At 41.9% G+C, this 12,622-nt stretch overlaps 1 protein-coding gene across 3 annotated transcripts in view; it reads left to right on the plus strand.

Moving 5' to 3' along the window:
• Positions 1-8,918: 8,918 nt before the first annotated feature.
• Positions 8,919-12,622, plus strand: part of ARC3 (GTP binding protein) — a 159,505-nt gene continuing 155,801 nt past the window's right edge. Inside the window, exon 1 of one of the 3 annotated variants that reach the window (XM_086774615.1) lies at positions 8,919-9,503. In XM_086774615.1, the coding sequence (XP_086630741.1) occupies positions 9,103-9,503 (401 nt within the window). In that variant the 5' untranslated portion in view covers positions 8,919-9,102. The remainder of the gene's footprint in view (positions 9,504-12,622) is intronic. The other 2 variants (XM_086774617.1, XM_086774618.1) reach the window with 2 other exon arrangements.

The raw sequence follows: 12,622 nt of genomic DNA on the forward strand, positions 1-12,622 counted from the left end.
GGCAGGTATGTATGTACACTTGTCTGTAGTGATAAAGTGTGCAAGATAAAATTTGAACTTTGAAAATTACCAAATATAGCCATAATTTGGGATAAAACCCAGTTACAGAGTTCGGAGAAGCTCTAGGTAGCAAGACCATGATGGTGTACTAGTGCTAACAGAGTGATTTAGTTTCGGAGTGATCTAAATCTAGAGGTTAGCAGTAAGACTAGTTTGGTTGGACAGTTTCAGGCATGGGGGACGCCCTATAGCATTTTGCAAGCATAGTCTTGCCTATGTTCAACATAAGTGTGCGATTGTGAGCACATTTTAGTTGCTACCATATGAATTTGGGAAATATATTACTTTCCTACATAAGTAATTGTAATATTGCATGACATGCTATTTTGCTTACAAAGTTCATGTGCGTGTAAACCCTATAAGTCGTATGACCCCTGGGGAATGAGTGGAGCATTTCTAGGATTTAATAAGGTTTTACATGGCTATAGTGAGTAGTATCTCACTCCAGACGAGCCTGGTTGTTGTTAGTATCGGATCCGACATATGTACTGTACATAAACTCGGGCTAAGTTAGGATAGGAGGCTAAGCCGGAGAGCTTAGTGGTAAATCCTAATGTATCTGGTGAGTTTTGACTTAACCGGAGTGTTAAGAAGTAAACTCAAAGTCTGGGGCTGAACTGGAGTGTTCAGAGGTAGACATATCTTTTGTTAAATCGGAGAATTTAGCAACAGATGAGCTTGGGGTGAACCATGGTACCCTGGAAAAAAGCTCTTCACACTAAAATAGTGCACAATAATTTTAGGGTGATAAAAATCCATCGCAGGAATGTTTTACAACTTTCCATAGATGATAGATGAAGACCATGTACTTTACGGAGTTAAAGTACATAGGTGGTGACTTCGGCGCCACATTTTTTGTAGGAAGTCACCAGTGGTGTGGTTAGGTCAGCCGAGACTCCACAAGACCTATGCACTAGTTTTTAAGTTGACCTCTATGATAAGGACGTCCAAAAATTTGTGTTGTAATACCAGAGATTGTACTGCCATGTGCAATGGAGGGGTCAATTTGTGTAGTCACTTCTTAGCAGCAAGTGACTTAAGCATCTTGTTATAGATGGTTGTATATGGTACTACCACTCGGGGGAGGTACGCCATTGGGTACGGAGTTACTCACATACTAGTATGGAGCTACTAGTGTGATGATAGTGGGTACGTAGTTACTCACTACTAATACATAGCTGCTAATAAAATTAAGATCCTCGAGTGAAAGATACTCTAGATCAACATTTTAAATTACCGAACCACAATCCATGAGTATCGAGGTACTCATAAATATGTTGACGTTGCTCAAATCGAGGGACCGATTTGTTCGATGGTATGGAATAAGCAAGGAGAGTGGAGTAACTTAAAAGTTACACATCACTAGTCCTAGTGAGTTGTCAAGGTCATCCGTAGTTTGATGATCCCCTCTACCTATCAGACAACATTCAATTTTGCAAGCCCTGACATTTAATCCGTAGTGATTATGAGTTTGGTGTGAGATATGGTTATGAAGTTCTTACAAGAGTACTCGTTTATTTGCTTGTCATCGGTTATAGCTTGATAAATTGCCACCTGTGATGGGTAGGTAGCTTTGCCGCTATAATGAGGAGGCAGCAAATAATGTTCTCATAGTTATGCTTCATACCAACACCAAACAGGGATAGGATGAAATTCCTAGGTTCATCATCACGAAGTACTGTGATGTTTGCATTTATATTGAATGTATGATGTAATGAGACATTGGGCTTGTGTAATTACCATCAATTATCTAGCAACCTATGGCTTCGCAGCAAGCTCAGTCATTATCTGTGGATTGATAATGTGGTTATTAGTAGTTTGGAATTTTTCTTGATGATGGTACAACCCACCCAAATGATTCATAAGTGTGTAACCGCTTATGAAGGGTAATAATATGCAACAATGAAGCACTTTGTTACAAGTGTGAAAACACTGATCTGTTGCAAAGCAGTTAATCAATAGTACCACCATATGTGCATAAACACTATACCACATCTTCGTTGCAAGATGTTTAAAAGTTTCTTGGAAGGACTCAAGAATATAACATATGATATTAAACACGGTCTAGATTTGTTCTTGGACCTATGACACTAGCGCGTAGTCCGCTTGAGAGTAGAGTTTTTGAGGACAAAAACCTTTCTTGAGGAAAAGGAGGGATATCCTCAAATATCACATAAACTCAAATAGTTGTGTGAGTCCAGACAATACTTGAAGGGATGTGTCTGGTAATAGCAACAAAGAGTTGTAAGTGATTGGATGTAACTCCAGACACCCGTAGTGGTGCAAGAATCTTTATGAAACATCTCCACATACTATATGTTCTGCCCGCAGATATAGTATGGCATAAGAGATAGGAAGTTTGATTGTTATATTTGAAGGGAAATTTTCAAAACTTACATTTACTCTGAGTTAGAGTGGAGTTTAACCATCCGTAGATTGATGGTAGTTAGAAACTCAACAAGATTCTAGAGCATATACTTGTGCAAAGATGTTACTCTAAGAGAGAAAGTATCTCTCAGCTTTGGAACTAATCCTTGTGATGTGTGATTAGATTGGCTCTAGTTTATTTCTCCTATGGCCGTAGAGCTTTCCAAGGAGAAGTTTTAACAAGTTGGTGATGCAACATGGTAGCGTAGTCTACAAATATCTAGTAGCATAGTCTAAGAACTTGCGCTACTAGAGTGCTCTCCAGTACATTAGCTTCTGTGCTAATGACATGATGCAAAATCAAGGCATGAAATTTGCCTTGGGGTTTTGGTTGAAATACCAAATCACGGCTTGCGTGAGTACTGCTAGACATTTGCTTACCAATGACTTCCCCAGTTAATGGCACGTCGGATTGCCCGTAGTGGCGGTCGAACTCGACCGGACACGTGGGAGAAATATGCTAATTACTCCATTGACGACGGGTACTTACTTTACAAGGGTAAAGTATGTGTACCAACTATTGGTGACTTTCGGGCCCAAATTCTTAAAGAAAGTCATGATAGTCCAAGTGCGGGTCATCCTGGGATTCAGAAGACCTATGCACTAGTAAAAAGACAGTTTTATTGGCCTAGTTTGTTTAAGGACGTCCAGACTTATGTGCTGAAATGCAGTAAGTGCCAGGTCAATAAACATGAAGGTCTTAAGGTTGGAGGACTACTCCATCCGCTGGAGATTCCTCAAGGGAAATGGGAAAGCATTTCCATGGATTTCATTACCAGTTTACCCAAGACGAGCGAGGAAATGACTCGGTGTGGGTGGTAGTGGACAAGTTAACTAAAATGGCAAAGCTTATTGCCACGAAGAAAACTGTAAAAACGCCAGAGTTGGCAAAACTCTTTATTGAACATCTCTACAAGCTATATGGCCTGCCCACAGATATAGTGTCAGATAGAGATAGAAAGTTCAACAGCCACTTTTGGAGGGAAGTCTTCATCAAAAAGCTGGATACTACTCTGAGTATGAGTACGGCGGACCATCCGGAGTCTGATGGTCAAACAGAAAGGGTTAACCAAATACTCGAGGATATGTTGCGTTCTTATGTAAGTAAGAAACAATCAAATTGGGAAGAATATTTGCCCATATTGGAGTTTGCTTATAACAGCTCCAAGCATTCAGCGACGATTGGATTTACACCATTCATGTTAATGTATGGATTCCAGCCGAGATCTCCGATGGCTGTAGGCCTACAAAAGGAGAAGATTCAATCTGTCAAGGATTTCCTTGAAGATATGAATGATATGCTCAGAGCCACACGTGAGAGCATTCGTAGCGCTCAGGATCGCGCTAAAACTTATGCGGATAAAGGACGTAGAAAGGTGACCTTTGCAGAAGGTGACTTTGTATTCCTCAAGGTTCCTGCGCAGTCAAAAACCATGAAAACGGGAAAGTGTGATAAACTTTCTCCGAGATATTGTGGTCCTTTTAAAATCCTTAAGAAGATTGGGGACGTAGCATATAAACTTGAGTTACCGGAGAGTTCTCAAGTCCATCCTGTCTTCCATGTCAGTAAACTGAAGAAATCAGTTCACGGGTTAGAGAACGCAGTTTCTCCAGAGATTTTGGTGGACTTGATAGAGCCACCAAAGATACCACATGAACCTGAAAAGATTCTACAGTATCGTGACAGACAAACCCGACATAAAGTGTACTAGGAGGTACTTGTTAAATGGACAGATAGGGATGAGGAGGTGGCAACCTGGGAACGCTGTAGTGCAATTTCCAAAAAGTTTCCCCAGTTTGTTTTCGAGGACGAAAACTCTTCTTAAGGGGGGGTAATGTCACGTAGCCTGTAATGGTTGTGACCGACGGCGGCAGACCGGATGGCCATGTCCGGGGTTCAGTGGGAGAGGACGCAGGAGCAATCCTCATTCTTCCTCTATGGCTGGGTGGTGAGCCAGAGGCCGTCCCCTCTTGTGGTAACGCCCGTAGCGGCGTTACGGATATCTAACATGATGACTACCACAGTTGGCTGTACACCTTCTAGCTCTTTGATATTGATGATGATTATGGACGTTACTAGTGCATCTGCCCCCGCCTACCTTTTCAAACAGCTCTTGTTGGTGCTTCTGGAACAGCTGACAGTCATTTTACCGGTGTCCAAGCTTGTGACAGTAGAGCAACATTGGAACTCGTCTAACTACTCCAGCACCCCGTCTTCCTTGGCCTTGTATCGACAATTGGATGTGAAATGTGTGAATGTTTGCCAGATTGCGTAGGTTGACTACATCTTGCACTCCTCTTTCAGATGGCCTTCATTTTTGTAGGTCAGACATAATATACCTGTTATATAGTGTCCTAAGTGATATACTTCATGGATATATTATGAGAGTAGTCATTGTAATAGCATTAGGCCTCTTATTAGCCTAAAGTGCCCAACCGTCCACAGTTTAAGGTGAGTGTGAACACTTATGGCCATGTATATAAGTTTAAGGTGAGTGTGAACACTTATGGCCATGTATATAAGTTTAAGGTGAGTGTGAACACTTATGGCCATGTATATAAGTGAATATCTCTCATAATACAGCATACTCTCCCATTGTGCAATTGAGTCTTGCTCTTGCTAATGTCTCTCCCTAATGCATGCTAGTAAGCGTGAATATCTCTTATAATACAGCATACTCTCCCATTGTGCAATTAAGTCTTGCTCTTGCTAATGTCTCTCCCTAATGCATGCTAGTAAGCGTGTGTGAGTGAAGTGAGGTGAGAGGTGGGAGGAGTACCCGTAGTGCAATGCGGCAATGTGACAACGCTCGCAGGAGGCGCGGTGGAATTGCTTCTCAAGGAGTTGTAGAGCTTGGAGACATGAGTGAAGTGAGGATGTAGAAAAGACAGAGGGAACAATGGGTCTCCAAGCTGTTCTGAACACACTAAGGTTTGTATTATGAGAGTTGGCCGAGCCAAAAGCTGTTGAAGTAGTTGTTGTCTCAGCAAACCATTCCCGTTGTGGTTTTACGAGGGATTACTCCTTCCTCTACAAGATTGATGCTTCTCATCCCTGAGCCATACTAGTTAGCATTCATATCGAGAGCATATGTCTCCGTGCTTGGTCTTTCTTGATGCAACAAGCGGTCTCTCACTTGCTGGTTAGTTTTATGAGTCTTTGACTCCCATTCCTTAATTGGATTGCCTGTGATAATATTTCTAATGACATCTACAAAACTCCTTTGAGTAGTTGTAGGGGAATCAAGCAACTCCAACTTCTTGGTCCATACACGTCTTTTAAGAAATAGGTTCCAAGGAATAGGCCTCACTCAAGGTAGCATCCTTGCTATCTTTTGAATGCTCAGTTTCTAGGGTCTCTTGGCTCCTATGGCATTCCTGGGATTGTGAAGCGTGTAAAGATTCCTCTTAAAAGCGTGCTCTTGATCCTACTTCGTTTTCAAGGAACTCTCCTCAAGCGTGGGATTGAGTCCAAAAATCCTACTTGGCCTCGTGTTTAAGGGTGATAAACTAAGTGCACCCCTCTACTAACACAAGTCCCACAATAGTCTTGGATATTCTAGATTCAACTAATTTTTTAAAATTTTTGTCTCTATTAGACTTATACACATGAGTTTACAAGTTGAGTACATGCGTTCACAAGTTGAGTACATGCATTCTGAGTAGGTACGTCTATGCAGAGCATCTTCTTTCACATCCAACAATATGCACGTTCACAAGTCCGAATGTACGTTCACAAGTATAAGAGAGAAAAAATCTACATAATATTCTCATCAAGGAAGGGGTCAAAAAATATTATTCATATGAATGCTCATAATGATAAAAAAATGGCCCTGATTTTTTCTACCACCACAAGTGATAGACTAGTACATAAGTAAGTGTATAGATGCATGTTCATATAGCATTGGGATGCCCAATTCTCCACCCACTGAAGTGGCGATGAAGCCTTTTTAGCATGTGATGATGAGTTTGATGCAGAAAACCGTTTTTCTTCTCTTTCTATCCTTTCAGCTTGGACTTGACCAGGCAACATGATGTGGAAGATACGTGGGACTCTTGTATGCAAGAGGAGATGGATAGTATTGAACCATTTTGGCCATGGTGGTATGCCATCCCAGATGTATATGCAATATGGCATGGTGCCTTTGTTAGGGCATCAAATGTGGTTGTTATTTGTTTACTTTCCCCCTTTTGAACATCCATATAAAAAATGGATCAAGTTACTATCTGATTTTGATCTAAAATATCTAGCAAGGAAAGAAAACCAATGCTTTTATTAAGAGGACCCCTTTGCGATGTATTTGCCTTTGTAAGATCAAAGTTAATGAATGAGATTAAGAGAAATTTAAGAAATGATCCCTTCTTTGTGTCCATTTTGAAACGGCTAGCTAAGAGCGAGGATAAATTTCTTATTGAGAAGTATAAGGGGATTGAGGATCATCTCTACCAAGGAAGTGCCTTTGCTTTTAGAACTCCCTTGCTATACTTTACATATGGAGCATTGTCATAGCCCGGTTGGAGTGTAAATCCACCGGTTTTAACCTTTATATGCTGATGATTTGTGGTTTACTTTGCTTATCTTGATGCAATGGAGCATGGAGCAACCCCTCGGGCTTAAGTTGCATGGCTATAAGTAAGTTTCTAACTCTATTTCCTTTGATTTTGGATACTTCCTTCTTGCATTAGCAATTTTCTATGTTTTTGTTCATTTTGAAACTTAATCACAATATTAATCTTTGTATAAACACCATTAGGATGCATTGTGCACGTCATTACATAGGTTAGGAAAAGCTGTCATCAAATTTTTTTAAAAAATATGCACCATTAAGGAGTAATTAGAGAGCAAAATCTGGATTTTAAAGTCAAAACACAGAAAATTGCTATCTAGTTTGCTTGCGTATGTGTTTGACTGTGCGTGGGTATGCGTTAGCCTTCTATCTCTCAGAAGTTCACATGTGAACTAAGCTGATCACGGGCACTTTTTACCCTGTGCTGGCAAGGGTTTTTTCCCTGTGAGAACACACCCTTAGTGTGTTATCAACCACGTCAGCCTTAGTGTTGGGGCTACTAGAGTTGTACTCCACTCACTCATTATCTTATTCGAGTACATTCTAGCTATTGCTATCGTCTCTGTTGCTCTCTAAGCTCGTGTGCGTGTTTTGTCTCTGAGTTTGTGTAGAGCATCTTCTCTCACATCCAACATTGGCATCATAGCGTTGTTGTTTTGTTGCCGCTCCTATAAATCTTCATCTCATTGGCACCGCCGCTCGCTCTGGGTAAGATCTTGCTCTACGCACTTTTAAGCAAATCTAGGGTTTACCTTATGTTGTACATTGGCGTTATTTTTGTTAATACTATTGTACATTCAAGGCTCATCCCTACAGTAGCTCTTCACTTAGCTTTCAATAGAGGTTTTCTGGTACTACTCTTGTTGCTATTGTTCAATCATTTAGCTTTCTTTTTTGATATATAAACAAGGTTTTCATATAGAAGATCTTTTGTATGAAATGAAAGGGCAAAAAATGAATGATGCAAAATTCATTGCGTGTTAATAATAAATAATTTGTATGAAAAAGAATAATTTGGGTATTATTCATGAATAAATCAAATTCGTGGATCCAAATAGTGCAACTTAGATTCTTGCTTTGTAGAAAAATCCATTTCCAAAAAGCAACTCTCGAGATAATAAAATGCTTTGTTCAAACAGCCAATCAAGCTCGTGCTTTATCCATATGTAATTTCTCAACATTGACAATGTAGCAAATTTGAATACATTTAGAGTATTATTAAGTTACAAATGGTATTTGATTTATCTTATTTATATTTAGAGTTGTAACACATCCCATATATAATAGGAATCCTGTAACTTACCTCATGCATGAAGATTTATGCAACAAGCCTCTTGTAAGCTGCCTTGCTCATTTATAAGGGACATGAAGCGCAACTCAAAATTTTGGAGAGGACATGCCAATGTGTATATTTTCTACGGGAGGAGCCATGCATATCTTCTTTGTATTAACTTAATTTTATTGGACATCTTACATGTTTATTTCTATAAAATGTAAGAGTAAAGCCAATATATTTTATTCCTACTAACCATCCTTTTACTTGTGATGTGCAAGTAGTTCATCAAATAGGAAACCTTACTAGAAGAGCAAAAATGAGAAGGGTGATGTTGATGAGGATTTTCTCACGTCAATTGCTATTAACTCATTACAGATATGCACAACAAAACAAACTTGTTTGAAGATACTTAAAAGATCCGACCCTTGAGATATCTAGGCGTTTATACCTGTATGTACTGGGTTTTGTACAAACATCTCCTTGGTCCCTGGATGGGTGAGGTATCCTCGTCTTGAGCTTCCTTGATTCAGGTAGGGTTCGAACCCGAGCCATTACATTTTATTGTCTAGATCCTTGAAGTTTTTGTTGTTCGAGCCTAGGTGAGAGAGACTCGAACAGAGATACGCTTTTGTCAGTAGCTTCGTCTCTAGATCCTTCAAGCTCAAGCCTTGTCCGCCGCCCAATATATAAATATATTGTGATATACCATAAAGATGGCTGGTAGGTGTGGTTGACAGGTGTGGGCTGTAGCAATTAGGAAGCGCAAACAGAATGAGCTTGGGATTCCTCTCACAACAGCATTCCCTGCACTACGTTACCATAGCCGGCTGCTTACATTCCAACTACCATCGATCATCAATACAAAGCTTGCAGAGGCCTTTGGTGGCTTTTAGGTCAGGGGCAAGCCTGTGTGATAGGAGCAAGGATCCATGGTGCATGCTGTTAGCCCTTCATGTACCACGGCTTGGCAATCTGGAGTGGCCATGGCGGAGTTTCTCATGTGTTGGAGAAGACAAACGTGCAGTAGGAGCAGCAAGGGCCCTTCCTGTCATGAACTCTGTTACAGACTGGAGCACAGGACGCCGGGTCAAAGTGGTCGGCCTCGGCACCCGGGCCTCCAGTGCCCTTCAGCTCTGCCACGAGTCCGCCCTTCTCTCTTCGGCTGAACTATGGTACTTTCTCATCCAAGCAAACCAATGTTCAACACACACACACACACACACACACACACACACACAAACAGTGGAGGAGTTCAAATAAATATCCACATCTCTAATTCACATCGTAGAGACGTGAGCAAGCACCACGGTCTCAGGGTTCGAGCTGGGATGGCTGGGTCACAACCTAACCACGCGGGCAAGAGCCCGCTGACACAGTACATGAGTTTTTACCAAAATAATTTTATTCTATTAGGTGCTCGGTAAAGCTGTACTATAGCACCATTCAACCACCATTTCTTGCCCCACTGGTAGGGGCTGTTTTGGTGGGGTAGTGAACTCCTTCGGAATAGGCTCATGAGGAAGATAGAGCTCACACTACTGACAGAGGTGCCTCCACAAATCACAACACTGTGGCTAGGGTCAGGTGTGGTGAACCGCACACTAGCGATTGTGCTCATGGAGGGAGACGCTGGTTCTGGGGGTGGATCCGATTATGGGGCAATTACCTGTGTACTGTTTGCAATTTGGCATTGTGTGGGGGGCGATCCCTCTTTGTGTGTCCATACTCATCACAAATAAAACAGTCTTCTCTGAATTGGACCCGCCCTTACGGCCTGGTCATGCAGGAAGGAGGCCTGAAGTGAAACACCTCCTATGCCTGGCCGACTTGATCCTGCTCCAAAAGGATGCCTTCCAGTGCCTTGCTGATGCCCAAACTATTGTTTATCTGCTACCGACTTCAGGCATTAGCCTTGAGATTAGCCATGTCCATGTGTGCACATGACATCCCCTTCTGCGAAACTTGATGACAGGATTCTAACCTTTGACCTTGGATGACTGTCATCATCCCTTATCTCCTCACGTGTCATCATGCCTTATCTCCTCACGGACTCCCAAACTTGTCATCCTTCCTTCTTGGAAACCTTTTCACTGAAAACCTTGCCATGTCTCAGTTTCCACTCCAAAATTGGTGTTCATGTCACTGAAGCATCAAAATACAGGTTGTTGATATGCAAAAACACAATGCGCATGCAAAAAAAAGAGGTGTTTTGGAAAAAAAAGGTTTTGGGGTGTGGCACTGATGATGTGGCATTGACACATGGCAAGATAGCAGCGCAAGGTCACCTTGTGATGTGACTAGCTTTTGGAAAGCAAAATATTAAAAGCTTTTTAAAAACTAAAAAGAGGAGCTTTTATTATTAAAAAGATGCTTTTTGGACTTAAGTGAGTTTTAAAGCCCTTTTAGGCAAGAACTATAAATTCAGCTTTTTTCTCATTGTTGAGATATGTAAAAAGGCAAGAGAGCTCTCTAGCTCTAAGAACTTGTACTCAACACTCCTCAAGGAGTTTTATTTAATATAACCGGCCGGGGCGGGGGGGGGGGCAAGGCTCTTTCGACCCCTTGTGTAACATGCGGAAGCTTCGGGGAAGATCGGTAACTTAAATGCTCTGAAATTAGCACACCTGTCGCGACAAAATTAACGCTCAAAACTGAATGAAGATGTGCAGAAAAATAGAGAGAGAGAGAGAGAGAGAGAGAGAGAGAGAGAGAGAGAGAGAGAGAGAGAGAGGGAGGGAGGGAGGGAGGGAGGGAGGGAGGGAGGGAGGGAGAAGAGGACACAGTATTGGGTCCCGAATACCCTCTGTAGGGCCCCACCACGAATGGTGTATTTGCTTTTATTAGAATGATGTAAAATATTGAAATAAAAGACTGGCTGAACCTTCTTGACTGAGATGAATCTTTGCCCTTGACCTTCAATCCTTCACCCCTTCTGCGTTAGCTTGATCTAGGTTGTCCTTGCCCTTGCTTCAGCTTCAGCACTTGGCAAATGATGAGATGAAAGGAATGAACTGTGGGCTGGGTATTTATACCATAGTCACAAGGGAACAGGAACGTTTTGGGGAACGGATGACTGTTTGGAACGGGAACGAAAAGCTTGAATAAAAGGGAACGGAATCAAGAACGCCACATCATTGCATAAATGTGTTTATAAATTTACTTTATATATCTGTAAATGCTTTGGAAAGAGGCATAGTAAAGAAAGAACCTCAAACCATCTCAGTAGTGGCCATGATAATGCATAGATGTGTTCTACATGATACATAGTTCACTTATATTTCTTACATGGTCTGCGGTGCCATTTTGGAACGGGAACGGGAACGGGAACGGCTATCTCTATGGAACGCGTTCCCCCGTTCCAAGAGCTTGGAACGACGTTCCCTTGTGACTATGATTTATACCCTCTAGGAGAGACACAAGTAGTCTCATAAGTGAGGGAGCAAAAGATATACAAAACAAGATGAAAAGTGACAGGCTAGCCCCACCTATTTATAGGTGGGGAGAGCTGGCCGACTGGGAAAATACCATATGGGCTGGGAAAAATCCTAGAAAAATATGTAAAATAGGGGTGCCCAGCCCACAATCAAGGGCCATGCAAAAGGGACCAAAAAGACACCAGAAATGGGCAAAAACTAGGGATGAATGTGCTAACACCCCCTCTCAGCACCAGATGCTGAACAAACTCCAAGAAGCCGAAGATGAGGAGCCAATGAAGCCTGAGAAACCGGCTTGGTGAACAAATCTGCAACATTCTCCGCTGAAGGACAATGCTCCAAACGCAAATCTCCAGCAAGAACTAGTTCATGAACATAGTGATACTGTGTCTCAATGTGTTTTGTACGAGTATGAAACACAGGGTTCTTGGCAATTGCGATGCAACTCTGATTGTCACATCAAAGAAGAGTAGATCCGGCAGGAGGACAGCCAAGCTCCTCCAATAATATCCGCAACCAAATCGCCTCACATGTAGCATAACAAACCGCACGATACTCCGCCTCTGTAGAGGAAAGCGCCATAGTAGGCTGCTTTTTATTGCTCCATGAAATGGCTCCAGACCCGAGTGTAAAAACACAACCAGTGGTTGAACGCTGAGAATCTGGATATCTAGCCCAATCTGAATCAGACTATCCAACAAGAGTGCATCCTTGGCCATAGAAGATGCCAAAGTCCAGAGTGCCAGCAAGTACCGAAGAACTCTGAGAGCACACCGCCAATGCTGCTGATGCGGTTTGGATGAGAGAGAACTCAATAAACTGACTGCGAAACATATGTCCAGTCAGGAGTAGGTCAA

The sequence above is a fragment of the Cibotium barometz genome, chromosome 35 (genome assembly GCF_041138505.1).
Source record: "Cibotium barometz isolate CiBa-2024 chromosome 35, ASM4113850v1, whole genome shotgun sequence".
Lineage (NCBI taxonomy): Eukaryota > Viridiplantae > Streptophyta > Polypodiopsida > Cyatheales > Cibotiaceae > Cibotium > Cibotium barometz.